This window comes from Clarias gariepinus, chromosome 9, assembly GCF_024256425.1.
Source record: "Clarias gariepinus isolate MV-2021 ecotype Netherlands chromosome 9, CGAR_prim_01v2, whole genome shotgun sequence".
In the NCBI taxonomy this organism is placed as follows: domain Eukaryota; kingdom Metazoa; phylum Chordata; class Actinopteri; order Siluriformes; family Clariidae; genus Clarias; species Clarias gariepinus.
Genome location: NC_071108.1, coordinates 10782950 through 10809364, shown reverse-complemented (window position 1 = coordinate 10809364; position 26415 = coordinate 10782950). Strand labels below are relative to the sequence as shown.

Sequence of the window (26415 nt, the reverse complement as noted above, 5' to 3'; positions counted from 1 at the left end):
CCTCTCTTATCTGTCTCATTCTAGCGTAATAACACTGGCGTCTTCATACTCATCTGTCCATGCCAAAGCAGAGAAGCAGAGGATCACCTCTCCTCTCATCAGTGTGAAAGCTGCCTGATAACGAGCTCCCACCCCTCACTCATTATCATATCGGAGCAATGAGACATGACCAACTCGGGCATTTTAACACCAGTCCTCCATGTCATAGTTCAGCTAAAAGTTCTTAAAGCAAACCTGATTTCGCACTAGGTGATGGAGAAGTGTGAAGTTGTTCTCTATTAATAGCTAAAGCTGTTTAAACATCATCTAGTTTTATATATATAATTCAATTCCTTCTCTGTCTTGGCAGTTTTCCATGCAATTCCTCCAATATCGATTTCAATATTTTAAGCATTCAGGATAGTAAGTGCATGGCAAACAGGGGCAGACTTTTGTGAATATTGACAGCCATACTTTTTATTCTAACCTTGTACTTTCGTGTTGGCAGCCCCTCAGCAGTTCGCATGTCAAGTGTCTCTCTCACACACTTTTTTTTTTTTTGCTCTTGTTTCCTTCCCTCCCTTTTTGTTATTTTACTTTTTCCTGCCTTTTATATGTCTATTTTTCCATACCACTCTTTATGTTAATACTTCATACTCCTTTAAGCCATTTGTTGTTTTCATTCTTTCTGCATGTTTTTTATTTTTTTTATAGTAGTCAGATGTTTTTGGGCATTTTGATAATATTGATTGATTCTCATTGAGTGGTAGACTTTAATCATTTACAAAAAAGCATCCAGAAACCTGGTGCACTTGCTTTTGTGCATAGCTGAAATAACTCACAGCAATTCGACTGCAGTCTCGATTAAGTATTCTACAAGCTTTTTTTTGTTTGTTTGTTAACTTTGCTTGATCTAGATGGATGCTCTGCTCTTTAAACTGTGCGAGTATGGATGGCACCACAACCCTAGCGACAAAAGGGGACAGTTTGTGATAAAGCCTAGCTGTGTTTTTGTTTTTTGATCCATCATGGTGAGAAGTGCTGGAAGTCTTACTGTGATGCGATTAACCAAACTTCGCTACAAAAATGAGTGAGACTGGAGTTTCAGGATAAGTTCAGGAGAAAGTTGACAAAGGATACCTAAACTTGAATTACAATATTAACAGTTCAATCAGTTATTTACCTTGTAGATTGATTGATGATAACATTCAGCTCATTTACACGTAGTGGGGATTTCATACTTAATTCTATTGTAATGTGTGCCATATTACAACAATATAGCATTAATATACAGTGAACCTTGGATTGTGAGCATAATTCGTATTTCAAGACACTTGTAAATCAAAGCGAATATTCCCATATAAAATAATAAAAACTCAAATAGTTTGTTCCACAGCCAAAAAAATAAATACGTAAAAATAATTAATACAAAAATATAAAATAAAAATAAAACAACTTAATCTGGATTTTAGTTTAAAAAAAAAGGAAAAATAAATCCCGACAGATAAGTGTTTCTGTTTGTGCACGCAATCACTGTGTGTTTGTGTATATATATATATATATGTGTGTGTGTGTGTGTGTGTGTGTGTGTGTGTGAAGAAGAGTGAGAGGAGAAGAGGAATGACGCCCTTCCCTCTTCCTCTTCTCGTCTTTCACATTAACTCTTTCTCTTCTCTTATTTAAGTTTCACAAACACACACATAAACGAAAAGTCTGTTTTATCGATAAAACAAATTAACCTGCACTTAACCTTTGAAAAGAATCGAGACACAGCAGTGTTTCCATTAGAGAAAAAGTGTGTGTATGTATGTGTGTATGTATGTGTGTGTGTGTGTGTGTGTGTGTGTGTGTGTGTGTGTGTGGAGAGAGAGAAAATCGATCTTTAACCTCTCTAATGAGACTTTCTTTTGCTTTACATGCGCGCACACGCTTGTTTATAATAAATAGTACACACACAATCAAACACAAAATAAAAGATGTTTTACACACACACATGGTCACAGTGTTCTAATACACGCGTGCACGGATGTTGAATATAGCAGTGAGAGACGAGCACGGAAACCCAGCAAGGGAGACGATTACCCACAATTCCGCATCGTGTGAGAGAGAAAAACCACTGGCTTGGATGTGATCATGTGACACTCGCCGTCAAAACAAGAAGCGCATGTGTGCATGATACTCAGTACTTGTAAACCAAGACTAGTTTGTTTTTCAAGTCAAAATTTATTTTAAAATTTGGGTCATCTTGCGGAACACTTGCAAACCGCATTATTTGCAAGCCGAGGTTCCACTGTACATTAAATGATTTATAACATTAAAAATATTACCACAAGGGTGGCCCTGATCTGTCTCAGGGTGTGCTGTGGTGTCTGGCAGATATTTTCAGTGCTGTGGGTTGTGAGGTGGGAACACCAAAAATTGCACTTGTTTGTTCAACATCCCATGGGTGCTCAATTAGATTGGGATGTGGGAAATATGGGGGCCAGGTCAGATATCTTTGGGCTCTAAGGATTTGGGCTTTTTGTAGCGACATTATGGTTGTATGCCTAATTTGAGGGTAGAAGTGCTATATTCATCCAAAAAAGCGACGGCTGCTGTAAGGTAATCTGCTAATATTGTCAGTTCTACTCAGTCTCTTACTCATTTTGATTACATTTGGGGTGCAGATTGAAATTCTGGCAAATACTGAAGGAATGGCAAAGTTTCATAAAATTTTTTTCACCCAGTTTTGCGTGATGCTGTGACAAAATCAGCTGGACAGAAATATTTCTGAGACTGGTTTCGGGTTCTCCAACATACGAAATGTAAAAATATAATTGAAAGAGCAGACAGAAGTTTTCTTTCATGTAGATTCCATTAAACACCTAATGACCATAAAACAAGTTAGTTGCTGTTATTCATTACTGCTATGAAAAGTTACAGTATTTCTTCATCAGTCTCTCTCAAAGTCAATAAATCTATAACATAATGTAATGAAACCAGCACCAGCAAAAGGAAATCCTGATTGAGGGAAACTTTCTTAGAAACCCTGGGAAACAACTCCTTATAGAAAAAAAAAAGTTAGTTAGTTGTTGTTTAATTTTAGCTTTCTTTAGCAATAGTAGTGTTTTTAAATCCTTCATTCTCCACTCTTCACTACCTGATATGAACTTTCCAGTGGCTGTTATGTATTTCATTCTCATATATACTGTAGACAAAGACGTTGTTTAAGATCCCGAAACTCCACCATGACTAAACAAAAGGGCAGAAATCCGTTCCAAGACATCATCTATCAGCAGAAACCCTGAAAAATCACCAGAGTGGTATTTTAAACCTCCAGAGAGTCATCGCTTAATACACAGTCCACCGCTTCAGCTCACTTCGGCCATGCAATAATGAAACTGGCCCGTGCCCATGGAGCTGAGCCAGTTTCATTATTACACTGCCACGTTCACCTATTCCTTGTATTTATTTTTAACAGAGAGGAAGGAGAAAAAAAAACATAAAAGTACCACAGGGATCTGAATATATATCTGTTTGACCATCTCAGTAACCTTTGCTTTATTGGACTGCTCTCTAAAGATGTGCAATTTTGAAATTTGTGCTTTTGCTGATGTGAAGTCTCTGCGGTCTGCAGGAGCAGCACTCCAACTCTGAGAAGGAAAGAATCACGACTGCCGAACCGAGCTGCGTGAAACTCGCATGCTTCTCAACGGATTCCGTTTGATCTGCATTATTCATTATTTTAATGACCCCATTAAGACGCTGAAGCTGATGACTATATCAGTGCACAGCCGTGTGGGTGTGTGGAGGAGGTTGTGTTTTATAAACACGTTATCTTTTTGTTAATAGACACAATATGGAAAAGGAAAATAAAAAAAAAAGACAGTAAGACTAAAAACAAGGCATGAGAAATATCTTGTTAATAATTAAAGAAATAAATAAAAATCAGGTTTCTCTTTGTACGGGCAGTATTTTGGCTTTGTCAAAGTGGTGCTTGCGGTGGCTCACTATGCTTTATGTGCTCATGGCTGTTGTTCACTGAACAAATGTGTGTTCGTTGCATATGTTAATTCTATCTTTCTGTCATTCTCTCAGCTCTCGCTTTCTCAGCTGGCTGTGCCATCGCACTATCCAAGTCTGAGCCACACGGCAGGGTCGCCATGGCAACAGCAGCTTCCCGCTCCACTCGCTCTCTCCCCGATGGCGTCGGCCCACCAGCTGTCACACGTCGTAAGATTTCCTCCCACGCACTCGTGCAACAACACGCAGAACGTACATAGAAAAGTACAAAGTATAGATTAAAACTCGCACACAAACACAAACAAAGGTGATTTGTTACACTATACAGTACCACAGCACATACAAGTACTTAGAAGCTGAAAACGCTTACACACCGACATCAGTATATCCAAGCACATGTCTTGTCATAAAACAATGCTACACATGGGTTCTTTCTGTTCCACACCATCACACGCATACAATCCATACCAAAGCAGATTTCCTTCATTATTATTTTCCAGCGGCTTGTTCTTGTTCTCTGCTCTCCCGCTTGCCTTTTATAGAGAGATGAGCCTGTCTTCTCCCACATTTAATGTGGATCGTGGGACTGTCAGACAGCCACTTTACAGAAATCTTGGGCTAATGAGACCCCTAATGAGCAATCCAAAGGTGGCGAAGACGAGGCAAAAGTCCCCAAGATGCCATGAGAAGAAACTTTTAGTTCGAATCAAAACCTAAAACTTTAAATATCAGGATTAAAGTGAACAGAGGAAGTCTCTTAATGTTATAGAGAACATATTAAAAGAAATACCTATTAAAATAGATAATGGGAGGGAATGGTGCCTACTGTAGACCTAAATGTAGACATAAACACATACAATGATTACACAGGGGTAGAAATTAGGTTAACTGCAAAAGAAAGAAAGGGAAGAAGTCAAGAAATTTGAAGTAATGCTGGAATATGAATCACAAAGTAATGCCAGCACTTTAAACCTGCTTTCATTATCACCATGGCATCACTCTAAAGCTTGCACAGCATACTCCCTGGTTTTCAAATAACACCTAAAGTGTTAAATTTATTCTGCAGTGTTTAATTCATGCTCTGCAGTGCTGGACTACCTCTTATAATAATTAAATCATGTGTGGGTACAGCTACTGTAAAATGGATGACCAATATAGGTCTTCATCTTCATACAGCAGGTGTTAAACATTAGGGGTTGTGCTGGGTACAGTAATTCAGTTATAAAACAAAAGGACTTTAGTTAAGTAATGAAACACAATGGGGAGTGATGTTCAAGGAATATAATCAACAATGGGGAAGTGTGATGTGGCATGAAGTGACGCATCAACTGTATTGTTACAGTAACTATTAGGTTGATTGTTTGCTGCACATAAAAAAGAGAGTTTTATTCCTCTTTTATGAAAGCGGTTTACCAAGATCTTTTATAACTTATCAAATAAAAAGACATCATACGTTTTATTACTTTGTTGTTTGTGAATCTAGAAAGTTCCTGGTAATCATTCTTATAATCTATCAGCAGTAAACGGTGGGTTCAGCACCATCCTTATCATTTACTCTCTTCAAGTTAATAAGCCATACAAACTCAAAATCTGATAATTAGTTACTTATTAGGCTACTTGGAAATAAAAAAAAAAATGTCCACTGGGCCACCTTATTTAATAATATTTATTAATAATAATAATAATAATAATAATAATAATTTATTAAATCATGTACCTGCACCTGTTGAAATGTTGGTAATTATGTTGGAAATACTGCAGTCCCAACAAATTAATCATGTGGGTTAAATTAATGAAGCAAATATTGTTTAAATAAACAGAGTTAAATAAATACATAAATGTGGCTGTTTAAAACACAGCTTGTTACTCTGCCCTCATTCAAAAATGTGGCCACTAAAACTACACTTTTTAATACTGTACATCACACAAGTTAATAGATAGGTGAGTTTCAGATGAATATTATGCAAAACAAACATTATCCATTATGGCATTCTTTAACTGCCACAGTCTTTACCACAGTTAATAAACTAACCATTGATCATACTGTAAATATACCCAATGTTTATTTTATACATTTATAAGATTTAAACACCAGCTTTTCTTTGTTATCCTATATCTGTTTCTTAAATGTATTTATGAAAGTAAAACTTTTGCACACAATATAAAGACATTGTTAAAGAGCTCTGCATGCTTAATGTCAATAATGGAGTCTTTAGCAACCATGATTTACAAGTTTATACAATATGAAAAGTTTTTTTTATTTTGTTGACTTGTGTAACTTTAGTGTAAATTATCAAGCTGCTGCCACACATTGAGTTCTGTATGCTCCAAAGATCTGTAACCGTGATTCTCTCTCTCTCTCTCTCTCTCTCTCTCTCTCTCTCTCTCTCTCTCTTTCTCTCTCTCTCTCATTCGAACCACCATTTTACTCTCATTGATTCAGGGCTTAATTCACAGTGGGTGACTTTACAAAACTCTCTCTATTTTGTTTAATGGTGATGGACATTTAAAGAAAAGAGAAATGCTTCTCTCTTTTACAATGGTCAGTGCACTGTTCGTACAAGTCCATGAAATGTCTCTGAGACCAATTATTGCAAGATGTCTGGATCACAGATGGTATAAGGAAAAAAAAAACCCTCTATGGTATAAAGGGGGAAAAAAGGCCTGCAGTGTATGTTTGGTCCTCCCGGAAATGTTCGAATTGTGTTTATTTGCGAATGATGATGACATATTTGTATGAGTAATTTTAATATTTAAGTTACAGGCACGTCACCCAGCTAGCCTATGTACTGTACACTTACAGTAAGACAAATTATTTATAATTTCTTTTTCAAAGATAATCGGTTGTTGATGGAATACAACATACTGCAGTACTCTATAAGAATTTCCATTTAAACGACTTGACTTAATGGTAATGATTATAATAAAAAAAAGATAAGAATAATAATAGCATAGTTCCCAGTCTGTCTTAGCTTTTTTTCTTTTTTCAGTAAAAAAAAAAACAAAAACTCTATTCCTGTTTTTGGAATATTGTGATGCACTGAGTACTGTATGGTGTAAAAACGTTTTCACATCTGCAGGTACTATGATGTGAAGTTTTTGCCTGTCAGGTGGCAAGTCGGAAATAGATATGGTGTTAACAAACATTGCTAATTGCTAAACACAGCATGTGATTGTAATGAAATGAGATGAGTTTTTTTTTAACCCCTTAATGTCCCCGTCACACTATGACTAAGAACATGAAGTTCCCACTGCATCCTTAAAATATCAAAGACTTCAACGGGCCCTGGGTGAAGAAGGGAAAATGAGCATTTTATAAGTTAATATTACTTCCTAGCTACATCTCTGTCAAGCTCTCAATGTGTTTATCATGTTGTCACTAATATCCTATCACGCACTTGATTACTGTACGCGCTCATCAGGATCCAATGAGATCGACTGTGGCTCAGTGTGACGAGGGATGAACTATTGCCTTATTGTTCAGTTATAAAGTTATAAAGTGTATTCACAGTAAATTATTCTATTTATTATGGGAAATTTTAAATTATGCAGTGCGATAAAAGCAAAAGGAAACAACTCTAGGTGTAATGAAGGTAGTTAAATGCTGTAAGTATAGGGTTAGGGTAATAACCCTGACATAAAAGTGGATAAAATTTTTGAAAATGATATAAAATATCTGGGAGGGTTAGGGGATGAGTGAATTGTTGAAGATGCATACACACAAATGCATGTCTGGTTATAATATACTGTATATATATATATATTAAACTCAATACACTTATGCAGGATGGTTTGTAATGAATAGAGCAGAAGGATTCAGACCTTTACTGTCAAGGTTTTGGAGCTTTTTGTTTTATTTTTGGGAAATTTTATTTATCTGGGAACGCCCTGCTGGACATGATGCAGCATCTTTAATATTCACTGTTTGAGCATTATATATCTGAAACAAAATGTGTTGCTGTGCATTTTTTTTTTGTAAAGTTATATTATATTTGTATTTTTACCTAATTTGTTGTGGGTTAAATGTGGTTGTTTGTGTGTCAGGTATTTCCGGTTGTAGGTATAGCACACCTAGAAGTTAGTGCAATGGAGAAAGAGGGCATGAGGGATGCCCCAGAGGAAGAGTGTGATCTACAAGAACTGACCTTCACCCCTGTCCATGCTCCTGTCATCACGCTTGGAACGCACACAACTGGGTTTGTATCTCTCTCTCTGTGCATGTCTCTCTCTCTCTCTCTCTCTCTGTGCATGTCTCTCTCTCTCTCTCTCTCTCTCTCTGCATCTCTCTCTCTCTGCATCTCTCGCTCTCAACTCTCTTTGTTTACTTCAGAACTTTGCAATCAATCCATTTAATAAAACATAATCTGTTTTGCTGTAGTTCTGTGCAGGGAATTATTCTAATACCGTCCCAGTGTTGTGCTGCTTAATATCTTCCATATTATTCGTAGGGGGAAAAAAAGACATTTTGATTAGTTCAGAGTCAGGTACGGCACTGTCACCGAGTCCAAAACGCCTCAGAAAGCTGTACAGCAATAACATTAATTTCCAGAACACCTCATACTTGGAAAGTGATTTTAAATTCTCAAGGCAGATTATTTCCACAGAAATTACTATGCTTAGATAAATAACTTTTATTGTTAAGATTAATATTAAATAAAGTGTGTAGTTTTCTGAGAGAGTCAGGAAATAACTAAGTAAATCTAATGCTTTTTTTTGGGTGGATTTGATGAAGTTTAACAAGAAACTATATAATTAAAAAATAACTAGGGTCAATAACTAAGCATTCCCGGCCAGACTCGGTTCCCGTCTGTGTGCATGGAGTTTGCATGTTCTCCCCGTGCTTGGTGGTTTTCCTCCGGGTACTCTTCAAAGAGATGTTGGTTAGGTTAATTGGCATTCTCAAATTGTCCATAGTGTGGGAGTTTGTGTATGTCTGTGTGCCCTGCGATGGGTTGGCACCCTGTCCAGGGTGTATCCTGCCTCGTGCCCTAAGTCTCCTGGGATAGGCTCTAGGTCCCCGCAACTCTGAATACAGGATTAAGCGGTAATGACGAAGAGTGAGCGAGAGAGTGAGAATAACTAAGCAGAAGAAAATCGAGGTGTTGAGACATAGAACAGGTGAACACAATCAGGTAACAAAGCAAGGACAGGACAAGAGCATAGACATTGTTCATCGCCATGCGAGATGGTAATAAACATTATTTATACTGTATGTTTGTTGCATTGTTCTCATACACTGCCTGGCCCAGATAAAGTCACTCTTTGGACATAAGAAAGCAAATATTTAAGAGGCTTTGAGTAGACATTTACTAGGGGTGCAAAAGTACACAAATTTTGTACTATAGTGTTCCGTTCAGTTGGCCTTGTTGATCCAAATAAATACTATTTAGCTTTAACGTGGGATGGACTAGCAATTTTGTCCATGGAGTTAACTCCAAATTATGTTTTAATTCAAAATAGGTTTAAACGCAGTTGCCAATATGTTCTGTTTGAGATTGCACATGTACAGTATATGCAGTATATGCCTATTTATTTTTAATTAATTAAAACATTTATGAATGCTGTTTAAAACTTTAATCCAATATGAAGGAAAAACACATCCTTTTTAACTTGATTGCATGTCTGCTACAACATGCACGAAGAAACTGCATTTCACAATGCAGGTTTTAAAATGTCAAATAAACAACTTAAAAGTAAAGTATAATGCTGCAGCTGTAATTCGTAAATCAGAATTTTGTCTTTTTGAGACGACGAAACAGAGAACCAGATGGCCCCATGTTTAGATCTTTTTAGCATCCTTACCCCTAACCCCAATTAAAATATTTGGGATGTGATGGAGGGAAAACTTGTGTGAGAGTTAACTCTCTTGTCATTAAGGTCACAGCTTAAAATGTACAGTGAAATTCATTGTTTTATTGGCATTCTCATGTTTTTTTTTATTATGACAATAATAAGAATAATGTATTTTATGCAGTAAAATTGCTATACAACAGTCACTATTTAGTAAGTCTTGTATTCTTTAAAACCTGCTGGATCTGGCTGGAAATAAAGTCAAAATGATGTTGGCGGTACTCAAGTGGCATTTCTGAATGCATGCCTGCTTAAATGCTCCCTGAAGACCATGTGCTACTGCCTTTTTCACTATTGTCCAACAGTTTCTTATTTTGTTTAGGTCCAAAGTTGACCCAGGTCATGGTTCCAGAAGCTGAATACCGTTGTCGCGTAGCCAGTTTTTTACTAGTGTTTCATTTAATTAGCACAACTTTTCCGCCTGATAGGCTAAAACTAATTAGTGAAATCACCTGATTTGTGCACAGCGAGAGCTAATGCATGGCATATGTTGTCCTAATGCTTTTGGCTAACACTGCATCCAAGTCTGCACGGAAAGAAATGTTGACTATGTGGTTGTGCAGATACTCAAATTCCACAAACTATGAGAGCTAAAACATACTTCATCACTAGCTTGTATATTATATTAAGGCATCTCTGAGACAACATGCAAATCTAACATTGTGTTCTTTTCTGTCGCATTTCCTGCAGTTTCTTAAAGGTCAGTTATTACTACAGAAATGGACTACCGTCTTTAAAAAGCACTGTGTTCAAAACAAGGCGTGGGAAAATATGATGCTAATAAGTAGTCTGCGTTATTAATGCTTAACTTTGCAGAAAATTGTAGTGATCTCCATGTTGTATTATTTCCCGCTTTGTATATGGCAAATTAAAAAGCACTGATGGAGGAGTTGGCATAAAAGCTTCAACCTAATAATTATATAGCACGAGTTCAGGAAATGATGCTATTGATCACTACATGCTTATTATACTGTTGACACAAACTCACTCATGCTCTTACACTAATGCACTGCTGTTAAGCTGAAAGTCATACTGTGTATGTGTACAGTATGTGTGTGCGTTGGGTGGGGGTGTTTTGTGCTGTAGCATTGCTTAGATTACTGCTGGAGGCTGTGCATGCTATTTACACTGATGCTGTATGCGAGCATGGCACATTCATCTGTATTCAGCAACTGCACTGGCAAACGAAGCTTACTTCTCCTCTTACATCTAAAAAACAAAATTCATGGTCATAAATCTCATATAGAGCTTATTGCACACTCTAACTGCAGCCAAAGGCAGTGCTTTACTTTTTTTTTTTTAGCTTACTGGTTCATCCTTTTTTTTTTTTTTAAGAAAAGAGGCAGTTATCAGTTGCTTGTGCGGAGGATTTGATTTTAACTGTGCATGAATGAGTCATTTCTAAAAGCTTTTTCAAAAGACTTTAGCAGATAGATGAGATCTGAGCTCCTATGCTAAATTCTGAATTTCTACACATTGAAATACCAAAACTTGTTTTTTAATGTAGTCTTTAATGTTTTTTGTTTGTTAAGCTACATAGTGACTTATGCTTTATTCAAAAATAAAAACCCCTAACTTATGGCATGAACCTCTGAGAAACCGGTTGAAAAGCAGGTGATAACAGATGATACGGCTAATGAATAGTTAATAATAATAATAATAATAATAATAATAATAAATAGTACTTTATTAAGTACTTGGGGAAATTGTAATTTTCGCATATCTCAGTTAGAAAGCTTAGGTCAGAGCACTGGATCAGACAGGATACAGTGACCCTGGAGCAGATAGGGTTAAGGGCCTTTGCTCAAGGGCTCAACAGTAGCAACTTTGTGGTGCTGGGGCGGGAACCCCCAACATTCCAATCAGAAACCCAGCAACCTACAATGTTAAAAACATCACTGAATGCCAAGCGATTGAAACAGACAAGAGGGGAAATAAGGTTGCTTCTGAGGTTACATAAACAACCAGGTTTTAAAATATATCGTTAGGCAGTTTGCAGCCTGTCACAGGAAACACTTCCCATTTCTTTTATTTCTTCTTTCAATCAACCTAATTTAATTTAATTTAATATAAAATAAGGGGGTAACTTAAGATTTTTGGACAGAACTGTATGTTCATTATATTTGTAGTTTTCTCACCAGCAGGATTTACCTCTTGCTGTCTTGCTGTCAGTTGGTTGTTGCTATTGATCATTCCTTCCTTGAATTTCTGATAGTGATGACCATGATTGCTTTTATTAATGGCTGCAAAGACTGCAAAGAGAACAAATCGAAAGACCTGCATGCTTGTGTGGCTACAGATGTCTTCTGTTGTTATTGTTATTATTATTATTATTATTATTATTATTTGTTTGTTTGTGATTAAAAACAACAACGACTTTACAGGATCTTGATTCTACTTAAGACAACACATATCTGAAAATTATCATTAAAAAATGGGCAGTTTTAGCCAGACCAGCACTAGTACAGACTGCTAGTGTGAGTAAAAGTGCAAAAACAAGCTATTGTAATAAGTAAAAACATGACATTCTGCTTTGCAGCCATAATGCAGATTAATAAAGTACAGTATATTAGTGTCAAGAAATACTTGAGGAGGATGTATGTAAAGATAAAACCATGTTTTTTTCTAGTGAATCAAGCTAGAAATCGAAACTAGTTACAGGTTAGAACTAATGTGCTTAAGTGCTAAACAACTGGCATAGGGTTGATCCAATTAATAATTTAAGGGGTTTTAGGGGTTTTAAAATTTTAAAGAAAGCTGTGAATGAGGAAACAAACTCAAGCTTAAAATGATCTTTGAGCTTATATCATTATTACAGGTACCTAAAGTCTTTTAAGCATTATAAACTGCGCTTGTAAACAGACTAGAAGATCTACCGGAGTGATTTATTGATGCATTTCGAGGATTTAAAGCAAAGGTCAAATGCTACAGCTATTTGTAAAGGAAGATAGTATTCAGTTGGCATTTACCCTCAAACAAAATCTGACTCTGTGCAAATATCGCCATTTGTGTTTATTCTTTTTTTATTCTTCTTCTTGTCCCCAAATGTTGCAGTTTTCGGTTTTGGTTTTGTTTTAGTAGTAGTCTATATTATATTTGTTCTCAGTGCTCTGTTTCTCAGTGCTCGGCTCTGAATGCTACCTTACTGTTGTTGATAGTGAACGTTTATATTGGTCTGGCCAATTGGGTTTTTGCAATTTATAGTGCTTGCTTGTTTATGATGCATCATATAGCTCTAGTTCCACAGCATGGTGTACTGGCAAGCAGCATTGCAAGCTTGTGGGTGGTGTGGTGGTGATAGCCGTCAGTCACTTTGCTTGACAAAAGGCATTATTATTTTAAAATGATTTAAGAAGAGAATTATACAGTTTACTTGAAAATTAGGTGCAGTGAGACAGATAAGGGTAATTCTGAATTAAACCCCACATCTGCTTTGTGTGTATATGTGTGTGTGTGTGTGTGTGTGTGTGTGTGTGTGTGTGTGTGTATATATATATATATATATATATATATATATATATATATATATATTATTTATTTATTTATTTATTTTTTTTTTTTCCCCTGCATGGGATTTTTCCATGAATATCTGACACATTCATCTTACAACTAGAAATCAAAGCTTTGATATGCAGGAGGAGTTTGATCATTGTATGAATGGAGATGTAGAAGCAAAAAGATGTTCTGTGCCTCTGGCTGTTTTCTTTACTCTCACAGGCCTCTCTTGGGCTTCTTCATGCTCACTTAAGTGCTGTGTTGGAGTATTGTGGAGCTGTTAGCTTAAACTTGGGCTCAGATAGCAGTGAGGAATTGTACAGTAGTACACACTGTAAAGGGGTTTAGCAACTGGCCTGTGTGTTTAATGCCTTGACACACAGGTGATTTTAAAGTTTCTGTTTAGGACATTATCATGAATTATTTTCTCCGAACGTAACGGAACAACAAATTCAATCCTTTTGTTTTTGCTATAAATTGAAAAGAGTCAATGTTTTGATCTCAAACCTGAATGTCTTCAGTGTATAGCAGAGTTAAAGGATTTATCTTGCTGTTCCAGTACTAACATCAGTATGTTTCCTTCAATTTCATTCATATCAAATGAAAAAAAAAAAAAAAAAATTAAAGAAAAACAATAAATCCAGCCTTGTGCTGTGCTTGTGTTCCGCTCTCCCTGTTTCCCCCAGCACCAACAGGACGAGTTCTCGAGGTTTCTTCGCTCATCTCTTCTCCTCCCGCTTTCCTGAAATCCGTGATGACCTCAACCAAGTGGCTGAGTTTCTAGACCCTGATGAGCCTGTGAACTTTGACCCCTATAGAGAAGAGGCAGATCCATTGCAGGCTAACACACTCCTTCTGCAGTTCTTGGCTTTTAGCAGGTATTTAGTTATTAGTGGGTTTTTTTTCACTATACTAACTTACACGTCTGTGCGAAAACTTTTTTTCACAATGTTTCAGCATTATAATGAGTGTTCATATTTTGATCAGTTTAACTGGTAATGATTAAAATTGCAAAGTAATATATTAAAGATTTGAGATAGAAAGCAATAATTCTTTCCAACTGTCACATCATTGGTAAGAAGTGACATTTCACTTACGAAAGAAGACCGAAACTAAATTTCTCCCTCTTTCCTTCCCTATGAAGTATGTGACACTTTGATTAAGTTGTGCCTTTGACATACCGATACAGATTCATCTCTCATCTGCTTGCTGAAGCTTCAACCAAAATGCCAACCAGGAAAAAACATCCCCTCAGGCCATTATATATTTAGGTCATAATGGTCTTTTTTTATTTTAAATCCTCATTATTTTTTATAGTGCTTACATTAAAAAAGGAAATGCATTAATACCATGCTGTTATCAGTTATTGGTCTTGTACAATCACTCAAAATGCTTCAATACCAACATCCAATAACACATGCTACTCTGTGACATAAGCCTTATGTACACTGTCACACTTATGAATGAGCTGACATGAAATGACAGCGATCTGGATGTCTTTTACAGCTAATGATAGCAAGCCAAGAAAATCAGACACCACACTGTGCTCTAAAACAATATCAGGAGGCGGAACTACATCTTAATAGAATACAAGTAAACTGATGAAGCATCTTTAAGGCTTTTAAAGACAATACATTTTTCAGCTTGCGAGGAGGGTGTAGAGCAATATCAGCAAGCATGCGCTTTATTAATTACACATACAGTTGGTAATCATGAACAAGGTGCAGTGAAGCAGAACACGTTGCACATGAGACATACCTGCTTTGCTCATTACTTAAGGTGCAATTCACAATAAAGTCATAACATCCTAAATTTCATATAAAAGTCTCGTCCAGTATGATGTTCTTGACAGTCTGACTATTGGTTATTGACAGTAAGGGATTTTGATTTAGTGAAAAAAAGTAAAAAAAAAAAAAATAATGTTGAGAAGGAAAGAAGTCAACTATTAGTTTCATATACAGTACTGTACTGTAGTTGTATAGAACTATAACTCATCATAAACCAGCAACAAATTCTTTGTACGCTAGTGCATTATCTGAAGTGGCTCAAAACTCTTCTCTTAACTAGCCAATGTTATAAATAGGCATTTACTGGGGACAAAATGGATGGGATGAGACAAGGCTGTGGGGTAACTGTAATATATATAGTATACAGAGTGACATGCTCTTTAGTTTTAATCTAATATCTTTCAACCCTTTTGGTGCCATAATATTACAGATTTAGCAGTGGGTTTAATTACTCTATCAATTTACCAGAGGTGAAAAGAGTAAAAAAAAAAAAAAATGTTTTTTTTTTTTTAAGTTTCTAAAAAAATCTATTCAAGTGAAAGTAGAAAGTAGCTAATTTAAAATGTATTCAAAGTAAAAGTTACCGAGTTAATTTTGTATCAGCAGGGTGGAATGGGGGTTCTAGTGTAGTTTAAGAAAGACAAGCAAATAAAAGTCTCAAACTGTTGTTTTTATTTGAAGAAACACATTTGCATAATAAAGCTGTTGCCTTTCTTGCACTTGAAATCAAAGTGGTCACTTAAATATGGCCAGGAGTTCGCTTCATAAGAATTTGATGGCATTTCACTTCGAGCTGGGTGTGCATCACTGGTATCTGTTTTGTCCGTCTCCATCGTTCTTGTTTAGTGCGTTTTTTCTCCACGCCCATCAATCAATCAATCAGTGCACTGGTTTCCGGGGTGCAATTTTTTTTCCTTCCCCGTCCTATTATTTTTACCTATATATATATATATATATATATATATATATATATATTTTTTTTTTCCCCCAGTAACGAATATGATTTAAAATACTGTATAGCGAAGTACAATACTTCTAACAAAACAAACTTAAGTAATATTACAGATTTACTTTAGACAAAAAACAACAACTCAATTACAGTAACGCAAGTAAATGTAATTAGTTGTATTCCATCTCCGCAATTTATTTAGTATTTTATTTTTTATAGGTTTAATGGAAGGGGTTACAGATTTTCTGTTTACTTGTTAAATTTTTATAAGTTTAAAAATGTCAGTAATGTAGTTTCATTTTGGAAGCTTAAACTACAGGTGAAGGTTTACAGCATTTAACAAACACACTTATCTAGAGAGACATTATTATTATTATTATTATTATTATTATTATTAATAGTAGTAGTAGTGGCACAGTGGCGTAGCAGCTAGCATTGTCTCCTTGCACGTCCAGGAAGCCGGTTCAATAAAGCATGTGAATGGAGTTTACATGTTCTCCCTATGCTTGGTGGGTTTCCTCTGGGTACCCACCAGCCCCCCAAGCAGCTGAAAAAAAGTTTGGTCAAACTGTTTGGGGGGTTATAAGATTTTTTATTCTTTTTTTTTTTCTTTTTTTTGCGACCTAACACAAATCTGAATTACCCATTGACTAACACAGACACTCGCTGTAAAGATTTTTTTTTTTTTTCATTATTGATTCTGTAACCACATTTTTTGGAATACACACACCAAACCACACATGAAGCAAAACTTTGTGTTGTTCTCTCCAGCCATCTAATAGGCATACCTGGAGCACTAATGGTTCACAAAATATCTGGCTTAGAATTAATGGTGTTATCTTCTCATTCAAGTAAAAAGAAGAGATTGTTACACACTCTCTGTGTGAGTCAGCTACACAGATAGAATCCCAGAAGCCAAGGGAAGCCAGGCTTACCCAGTTTTTTTAGATTCTTATATTGCTTATAGTGCCTGACTCACCTGAATTACCTGCATATGTAAATTTGCTGTAGCGGTCATTTTACTAGGATTGTTTAAACACAGGAACTAAGAATTATGGAAGGCCTTGAGTTGTCAATCATATAATCATTTTGTGGTGTAATGATTAATCATGGTGTAATCATGTGTTTAATACATGTAACCTACTGAATATCTAAATATGAATGTAAATGTTTTCTGATTTAGTTTGTAATTACTGCTGTATTTTTATTTTTATTATTGCTGCACATTAAGTGTCTGGTTATATAAATAAGGGTGTAAATAAGTGCCTCACCAGTTTTTAGCTTTGGCACACATGTGACCCTCTAGACAGGTGTGTTTGTGTGAACGTTTGCTCCATGTCGCCCCCTTTAGTCTTGAACCAGTATTTTTTTGGGGGGGCAGGGTTCACACGCTTCACACACTCTGCAAGTATAATTTACGCAAATCACTGCGAATGAGCATTACGGCCGTTTACTTAGAGGCCTGTGGGTAATCTGCACATGCGCAGTAGGTATAGTATGTAATAAACACGTGAACGTGTGTACAGTAGGACTGGCTGCCTTTACAGTGATTTGTGTTAAGTTAGATATAAACGTTTTTAGGGTTAAGTTAAAAATAAAGTTGTTGAAAAATAATTAAATTATTATTAAATTAAGTTGAAGAGTGATGAGTTAAAACAGATAATAATCATGTTTTATTTATTTATGTCCCTGACAAAATTTAAACTTTAGTCTTTAAATTGGGTATTTTGCTTTAAATTACGTTTTTTATTTTAAACGGTGGAATAAAACCCATAAGCGGTGTCATGGCGGATTTGTGGTCTTTTTTTAATAACAAGCTGGTTTGGAAACATCATGTGGGAATTAGAAATGAACTACTGTACACTTTCCATCCGCCCTGGATGTTCCCGCCCACCTATTCAACGCGCTTCCAGTTTACCCTGACGCCCAGATAAACAGCTGTGAACGCTCAGGTAAGTGTTTGTCAGTATATACTGACAACCCTAACACTATTTTAAAGTTTGCTTTTGTTTTAAAGTTTTGCTTTTAACACTCAGCATATGATTGTTTTAAACATGTGCTTATTAACAATAGAGATAACCAACAATAAAGGTGAATACTTCATTCACAATCTGTAATAATTTCCTGCTGATAAAAAAAACCTAATTTTGGACCTAATTTTTCCATAAAAAATTAATTGGGTCGATATTTTCAAGTACAATTGCTTGGCCATTTTTGGCTGCATTGGAAAACTAGACCCTATTTTGAAAACTGCTCTAAAATCTCAACTAATTTAAAAAGAAATATGTCCATTAAAAAAAAAAAAAAAAAAAAAAAACTTATAAATTGCTCCCCATACGTGGCAGATTGAAAATTAAAGGGTGTCCTGAGTGGAAGGAGGAGTATTTTGCAAAAAAAAAAAAAAAACACCTTTGTACCTCTCTCACCAATCCTCACCACTCTAACCTGTGTCATGATGAAGAGGTCTCCTGACTTCTAAAAAGTAAGAATGGAGCTGATTAGGCAGATTTTTTTAATTAAAAGTTTGTTCTGGACCTGATGGAACAGTACAACAGAGTACACATACAAAGTTTAATATCTAGTGAAATGAAACATTCCCCTTGATGACAAAAAAGCTATAGGACTAATGATTCTCAAGACAGAATGCCTGGATTGACACAGTGCTTCTTATGTATTTTACTAGGGAGGGTAAGCTGTTCTATTAGGTGGCCATTTTACCTGGGCCAGAACACGCCCGCCCCCTACACACACTGAATCACAGCTTGCATGGCCTGATCTTTTGCAAAAGCCTTAAACTTCTGTAACTCGCAGACAGCTTCACCAGGGACCAACAAACTTTGCAGCCTAGCATAATGCCTAGGGGATAATGGCACCACACCAACGCCTCACTAGCTACTGTAGTCCTCACTGCTCCTCCAAAGGCACCTGTGTCTAACCTTCAAATTATAAATCCTTTCTTACAATCAATGTTTCTTCTCATAAGAAATTGCACATTCTTGTGTTGCATGTTTCTCTTTTAGCATTCACTAAATGTTCTTAATTGTCATTAAGAACATTAATTTTTATAATACATTTACAGAATATGGAAGAGGACACTACACCAACCATCAAAGTCTAAACATTTTGTGAAGGCCATCAGTGCTGCGAAATCATCAGCAATTGAACAGGTAAATCTTCACCATGTTAGTAGTATTGTTTGTTAGAGCATTATCTATGTTTCATCCCCTTAATCACCTGTTGACTGGGTCATGAGCACCCTCTGTAATGTTAACACATCTCCAGTGTACATGAGAACAAATGTAGATGTGAAATGTCATTACTTAAGTGCCATTCCTCTTTAGCATGCACTAAATGTTTTAAAATTGTCTTTGTATTTCCATTAGGTCTGTTAATAGTTTTTATACAATAAAACTAACTAAAGATAACATCTTCATTCTTACGTTATGACATTTGTTCTGCAGATATTAAATTATGTTGTCCTTGTAATTATTTATATTTCTTGAATATTTCTAGGTCTATGTCTATCTGCCTCGAAAAAGGAGTAAGTTTTGGGACTTGGATGAGGTTCATGCGATGGACAAACACATGAAGACCTTCATTATGTCAAGTTGTATTTCAGAGAAGTGTAAAATTCTATGTCTACAACCGAATCGACGCTTTCGAGAAAGGTTTATTTCTTTCCTAGAAATAAATCTTCTCTATATTTTTGAGGTGGCCTTGTTCAGGCTTTGTTTAGTAATCTCCTGTTGTTGCAGTTTTGCCTTAATTTTAATTATCCTTATAATTACCTTCAAAGTTTCTCTAACATTGGCTAGTTTACATGCGCTGTCATCTTAGACACCCTGCTGTACCGCCTGCTGTGTATTTTTAACTCAAAAGAATATCAATTGTTTATACATTTTATACTCTTTTCTATTTAAAGTTCTTGGGTTTCTTAAATAGCTATTTAAAAAAAAAATAAAAAGCTACAACAAAATGATGGACAAAGGCATTTCAGTTTACTTAGGGGGTTTTGATTGCATTCTTTAAAAATAAAGCTATGAATAAAAGTTTGGCTGCCAGTGCTATCTATAACCAAAATTGTGAGTGACAAAATAAAGAAAAATGTTTAAAAATGTTCCCCCTGCCACGCCACTTCTTAAAGACAAGACTCTTAAACTAAATAATAATAATAATAATAATAATAATAATAATAAAAAGTGATGCACTATTGCATCTACTTCACAATTTTTCAAGGAATTGTCTCTATTTAAAAAAAAAATTTATTATTATTATTATTATTATTATTTAAATTAATCTATTTATTTTCATTTTTTTATTCTTTCTTTATTTTATTTATTATATAATTTGTTATTAAAAGTAGTAGTTGTAGTACAGTGGTAGTGGTAGTAGTAGTAGTAGTAGTAGTAGTAGTGAGATACACTGTATTGGTTGACCCTCTTATACGGAGTGTCAGTATCAGCATCTTCATAGGCGAGTACCAGACATCTGTGTTTGCACTTAATCAGAAGTCAATGGTATTGATGCATCCTTATTAACAGTCTCATTGACCTTGACAAGACATATGCCTGTTTTCTCTGCTCTGGACCTTATTCTTGCCCTATCACCAATTAGCATCTTAATTTTTGGCACATTTTCTGTGAATTTAATTTACTGTGAAATTATTTGCAAACACAATTAGTTTTTTTTTTTTTTTTTTTACACTACCGATCTTTTTTTCCCCCCATTTTTGCAGAATGAATTTCTCACCAGGCACTATTGCTGCACTGTACATCTCTGATTACAGATATCAGTCTTTAGAACAGAGAGCTGGACAATGCTGTATAGGCAATATGTGTGCTGTTTTATTTTACAATGAACAAATGGCAGGGGATATTATATATATATATATATATATATATATATATATATATATATATATATATATATAAAGCTTGAAGCTAAAGCTATTTATATCCTTAAGACATTCATAAACTGCAGGAACAGCATGGGAGAAGCTGTACAACTGTACAGCTACACAATTGACTCATGTTTTTGATGCTTATTTGCTGCCCTACAGAGATTTTTCCTACACAGTTTATTTTCTAGGTTGGGACAAGTTCTATAGCGCATTTCATTAAATACAAATTGGACAAGATGAATAATTTTTCACCTGGAAAATTAAAACACGAATATCTCAAAACACTGTGGGTCTATTGCAACTGATATCAAAGGAACAACTGGAGTGTAAAATAGAATTTTTTTTTTAATATTTACAACAATTTCACAGTTTCTTATCATTTGGTATTTCACACCATGTGATTTAATGTCAGGTTTGTGTAAAACCAAATGATCCATGCTGGATCAAATTGATCAGCATGTCATGTGAATGCATTCTTTAATGGAAAAATAAAAGAGTGAAATCTGACCTTTTTTTTTTACGAAGCTGCGTCGATATCACATATTTGCTTACCTTGAACCAGAGACCTAGAAATTATGCAACGTCTTGAACACTAAATATTAAAGATGTTAAACATTTCCTTTTTAGTTTAAAAATGTACATAGAAATACTTTAAAAGTAAAGGAATGAAGAATTATTGCCTGTTGTGTCTGCTATTTCTCAATACTCATACAAGCCTCCCTGGTTTATTCACAGAATAGACGGATTATTTGGCGTCACGATGGCTAACTGCTTAGCACTGTGGCCTTGCGCTTCCAGGGTCTTCTTTTAATTCCCACCTCTGAGTCTACTGTACGTGTACTGGGTTTGCATGTTTTCCCGATGCTTGGTGGGTTTTCTCCCACAGTCCAAAGACATGCCGATTAGGCTAATTGGCGTTTCCAAATCACTGTAATGTGTGAATACAAATGTGATTGTTTACCAGAGGTCCTACCACAGTCGTAAAAATGAGAATAAACCCTTGGCCTCAGTTGGACTGACAGAGGTTCTTAGATGGATGGATAAGTGGATGGAGACAAAGTATTTAATTTTCTGTCCAAATGCCTTTTCTCACATTAATCTGAAACAAGGGTTCAGGGATAAACAACACAGATAACATGTTCAGAGGAGAACAAAGACTTAGTTTTCTCGAAACCCATAGACAGATGATGGAATCACAGATGATAGAAAGCACATTAGCATGTTCACAGTAGACAAAAGGATTTCCATGAGCCACAGGCATATATATTACCAACATATTTTACCAACCAGGGTTAATTTTACTTCTGAAGTTGTCTATTGAATGATTTTGATTTAAAGATTCTGGCTACATGATTCAACATAGTGTATTACATCATTATTACCTATTTATTACACTGCTTGTACATTGCTTGACAAGACACAGGCCTGAAGCCTGTCCCTACAATGTAGAACTATTCTCAGGTGTGTCTGGTAGTAAAATTATCCTGTGAAAATATTTACAACTTTAATTTTCAGAGAGTGTGACAAGATTTTCCATTCTTTATGTAAGTCTCAAGCTATCAACACTCAGCTGGCATGTCAGGCTGTTTTTAGCCCTTGATTCTCTTTTTCTTACTAACAAACCCATCATCACCTCAGCTTGCATAGTAGAGGGGACATGAAGACAAAGATTTTTTTTTAATATCACAGTATTTCCCAGATATCAAAAAAAATGATAAAGTGATGTATGAGCATATGCCCTTTTTTCTCTTTAGCCTTTTTCAGGAGTATGAGAAACGAAAGAAAAGGACCTTATTTGGTTTTATTGCTCTTCTCTGGGCTTTGTGAAAGCAGATAAGCCTGGGGTGGGATTTTGCAATCTTTCTTTTTATTTCCTTTTTTTTGTAAGCCATTTCTAATAAACTATTTAAATCCGCTAGGGTTTGATGGCTAGATTTTACAGTAATGCATGATTTCAGAAAAAAATAAGTTTTTTAACTACAAAGGTGTTAAGTTTACAGCATCATCTGGCTTCTGCCCGAGTAGTTTTAGTTTCACTTCCGTACCTGATGACACCACCTTCTTAGAGAATTGAGACATGCACCGTATAACATCTGTTTGTGCATAATCCAACTGTATGTAAAGTACTATGCGAGGCTTTAGGCACCTGCACATATCTGCTATTGAGCAAAACATATTTACTACTATAAAAAGCGAAAAACTGTAATCGGTGTGATGATGCTTTGATAAAAAAATAGTCTCAGGTACAATTTTTTAAGGAAATTAGCTGCTTAATTTTAACGAAAGATCCTGCTGAATCAGCAGTCTTTCTACGGCCTTTGAAACACCTGCTTCTTTTGTTCATGAATGCAAAACCCAGAAGCTTTTACACAATGTTTAATGTGCTGATCTACCGATATTTTTTTGTAAGATAAAAAAAAAAAAAATCTGGACTACTGTTGTTTGGAATAATTTTTTTATTTAAGTATAACCAATTTTGTATTAACAACAACACATGATTCCTAAGACCTTTGCACAGTACATACCTGGTGCCATAAGGTTACAGTGAAGAAATTCTGTAAAGAAAAGGTAGTACAAATATCTACTAGGGCAGTTTGCTATATTGGTAATATGAAATGTTCAAACGAATAGAGCATCAATTCAATTCAATTAATTTCACTTACTCAATGTCTATACCACTTATACTGTGTTCAGGGTTTCTGGGTGGTGGGCCTGGTGCCAATCCCAGAAGACTTATGGCACAAGGCGGGGTCCGCCCCAGACGGGGTGCCAGTGCATTACAGGGCACACACACACACACACACACACACACACACACACACACACACACACATATATATATATATATATATATATATATATATATATATATATATATATATATATATATATATATTTCTGTATATATACGTGTTTTAGGAAATATGTACAGTATAAATCATAGTTAGCAGATTGTCCCTGATGAGCAAGCGGAGAGTGACTGTAGCAAGGAAAAATATTCCTGAGATGACAATAGGAAGAAACCTTGAGAGGAAACATGGGAACTTAACAGGAAACCCATCCTCATTTGGGTGACATCTAATGATATCTAATGATATCAGCTTCACTTTGTGCCATAATCACATTTTCTTCTTAAAGGCTATGCATATCCTTACCTTAAAGTGGTAATTTATGCCAGGGTTAGAAAATGCTCTGATTTAGATATTCTGCTTTTTGTCCAGAAGGTAATGTTTTTAGAATCAATAAATGAGTCATAAAAGATAACAGCAAAATTTAAAGTGTTTCATTCTTCTTACACACATCGGCCAGGATAATAATACCATATTAACGTAAATGAACACCTGTTCAAGTTCAGTATAGAATGAGTAACCATTAGAGCAAACACATTAACATTAACATTAGCCTATCGTGTTGTAGCCATAGATACAGTAATGAGGTCTGTGGGTATAGAAAATTAAACTCCATAGTCTGAACAATCCGTTTCAAAAATTTATCCATGCTGTGATATTATGTACTATAATGAGCAGATTAAAATAAACCCTTGGTTTGCCTTGCATGTGTCATAGCTGCTGATGTAGAAAATAAATCAATGCCAGATTCAGGAGTCCAACGTCACTGTGATATAATTGAGAATAAGAGAAGCTTGCTGTAAAACAGATTGCCATAATGGATGAATCCAATCTGTTTGATTGGCTCAGAGGTCAAACCACATTCAGAGTGAATAATATGTAAATTTTTGAGGCAGAGTGTGTGTGTACGCATAAACTTGTATTTGGTGATTGTGTTCAATTCTCTGGCTTTATCTAATGGTAAGTGATAGATTGCTAATCTTCCCAGAGAAGGCAAAGAAAGCAATCATCCCTCCTTAATCTGTCTCTTTGTTCTAATTTATTCTGTCTAATAGAGAGATGCTCTTTAGCCCTCTCAGCTCAGAAATGTCACTGCAGTCATTGATTAATTTATTTTTCTCCACTTCTTTTATTTATATATTTAGTTGGTCTTAGGAGGTGGATCCAGGTGGAACATTCATGGCTGCAAGGCCATATGGCGATGAAAAGAACACAAGGCTGAGGGACCATTAGTTATATAAAGTGCTGCTGGATCATGATGGACATAATTAATTTTCATTATGTTGAGTCATTTTTTGGGTAACAGATCCAGGGGGGGGGAAGCACACTTCAACAAATCACACCTAACTGTATTTATATTGATTTTTCTTTCCCGGGACAGCTAAAGGCCAAGGAGCAGTACATTTGCAAGAAAACAATCCATCTTGTGTCCTGGAATTGCTGAGGCACCACATGGTTTAAACTTCAGTTATAATTTACTCAGTCATTCTGACAGAATTATGAGATCATAAATAGTATGTCACACTGGAATGTGGGAATTTTAGTGACCTCCATAAAGAAGGGAATTTTTATTTGTGATGAAAGCCTCCGCACTTACAGTTTCATAAATCGTCACAGCTTCTGGCGAATTCAATGACCATTTAGCTTCTGTGCCCATCATCTAGCATTACAATTTGTTTTTCATTGATAATGGATTAAAACACTTTGGGACGTTGCAATAAAAAAAAATCTATATGCATAATAAAACTGTAAAGTTGGCGTTTGTGTATAATTTAGGCGGTGTAAGATTAGTAATAGAGCACATTAGGATGGTTTTTGAAATTTTTGTCTGACTGTTTATCTATTTGTTTGTGCACGCATCATGTAAAAACTACTAAAGGAATTTTAATAGGGTTTTTACAGGTGTATTTGGCCAAGCCCGAGGAAACATATAGGCTTTATTTCTGTGTTTGTTTTTTGTGTGTGTGTTATAAATTACACATGTCTGTCAAAAGTATTTATTATCATATTGAAATTTTGTGGAATGTTCACACTACAAGTAAATTTCTGATATAATCTTATTATAACCTTTTTCTAAAGGTTGATAAGACAGGACAGTGTTAAAGAGAGAAAGACTCCATAGTTTGGAGACAGTTTTGAAAATATCCCTTTGTTAAATATCTTTCAATATGTTCTTACAGACATTTTCCTCACATCAAGGTGTAATATTTTCTCTTTGTATTTATATGCTTGAAATATGTGGAACATTTGCCATAGAAGTCCATGGGAATGAGTTGTTACTATAGCCACAGTGACGTATTAGAACAAGATTATTATACATTGTAAGTGATTGAGGTGTGATGCTTGGAAACTTTTCAGTCAAATAATAGAGTTTGTTTGTTTCTGATTGTTTAACCAGCTAGGCAATTATAAATGCTTGTCCAATCCACCAGTTTTACAACCTAAATGGTGTGCTTATTGAACATCCCATTCCAGATTTTGTCCCACTTTTACAGTAATAAACTCCACTCTTCTGGCCAGGCTGTCTACTAGATTTTGTAGTGTGGCTATGGGGATTTGTGTACAGTACAGTCAGCCTCAGAGAATAAGTCAGGTCAGAGGGCC

At 35.5% G+C, this 26415-nt stretch overlaps 1 protein-coding gene across 3 annotated transcripts in view; it reads left to right on the top strand.

Moving 5' to 3' along the window:
* nphp4 (nephronophthisis 4) overlaps nucleotides 1-26415 on the top strand; it is a 208299-nt gene that overhangs the window by 127813 nt on the left and 54071 nt on the right. For all 3 annotated transcript variants that reach the window (XM_053503110.1, XM_053503109.1, XM_053503111.1), the window contains exons 12-14: nucleotides 4057-4191; nucleotides 8026-8177; nucleotides 14013-14204. In XM_053503110.1, coding sequence (XP_053359085.1) covers nucleotides 4057-4191; nucleotides 8026-8177; nucleotides 14013-14204 — 479 coding nt within the window. The remainder of the gene's footprint in view (nucleotides 1-4056; nucleotides 4192-8025; nucleotides 8178-14012; nucleotides 14205-26415) is intronic.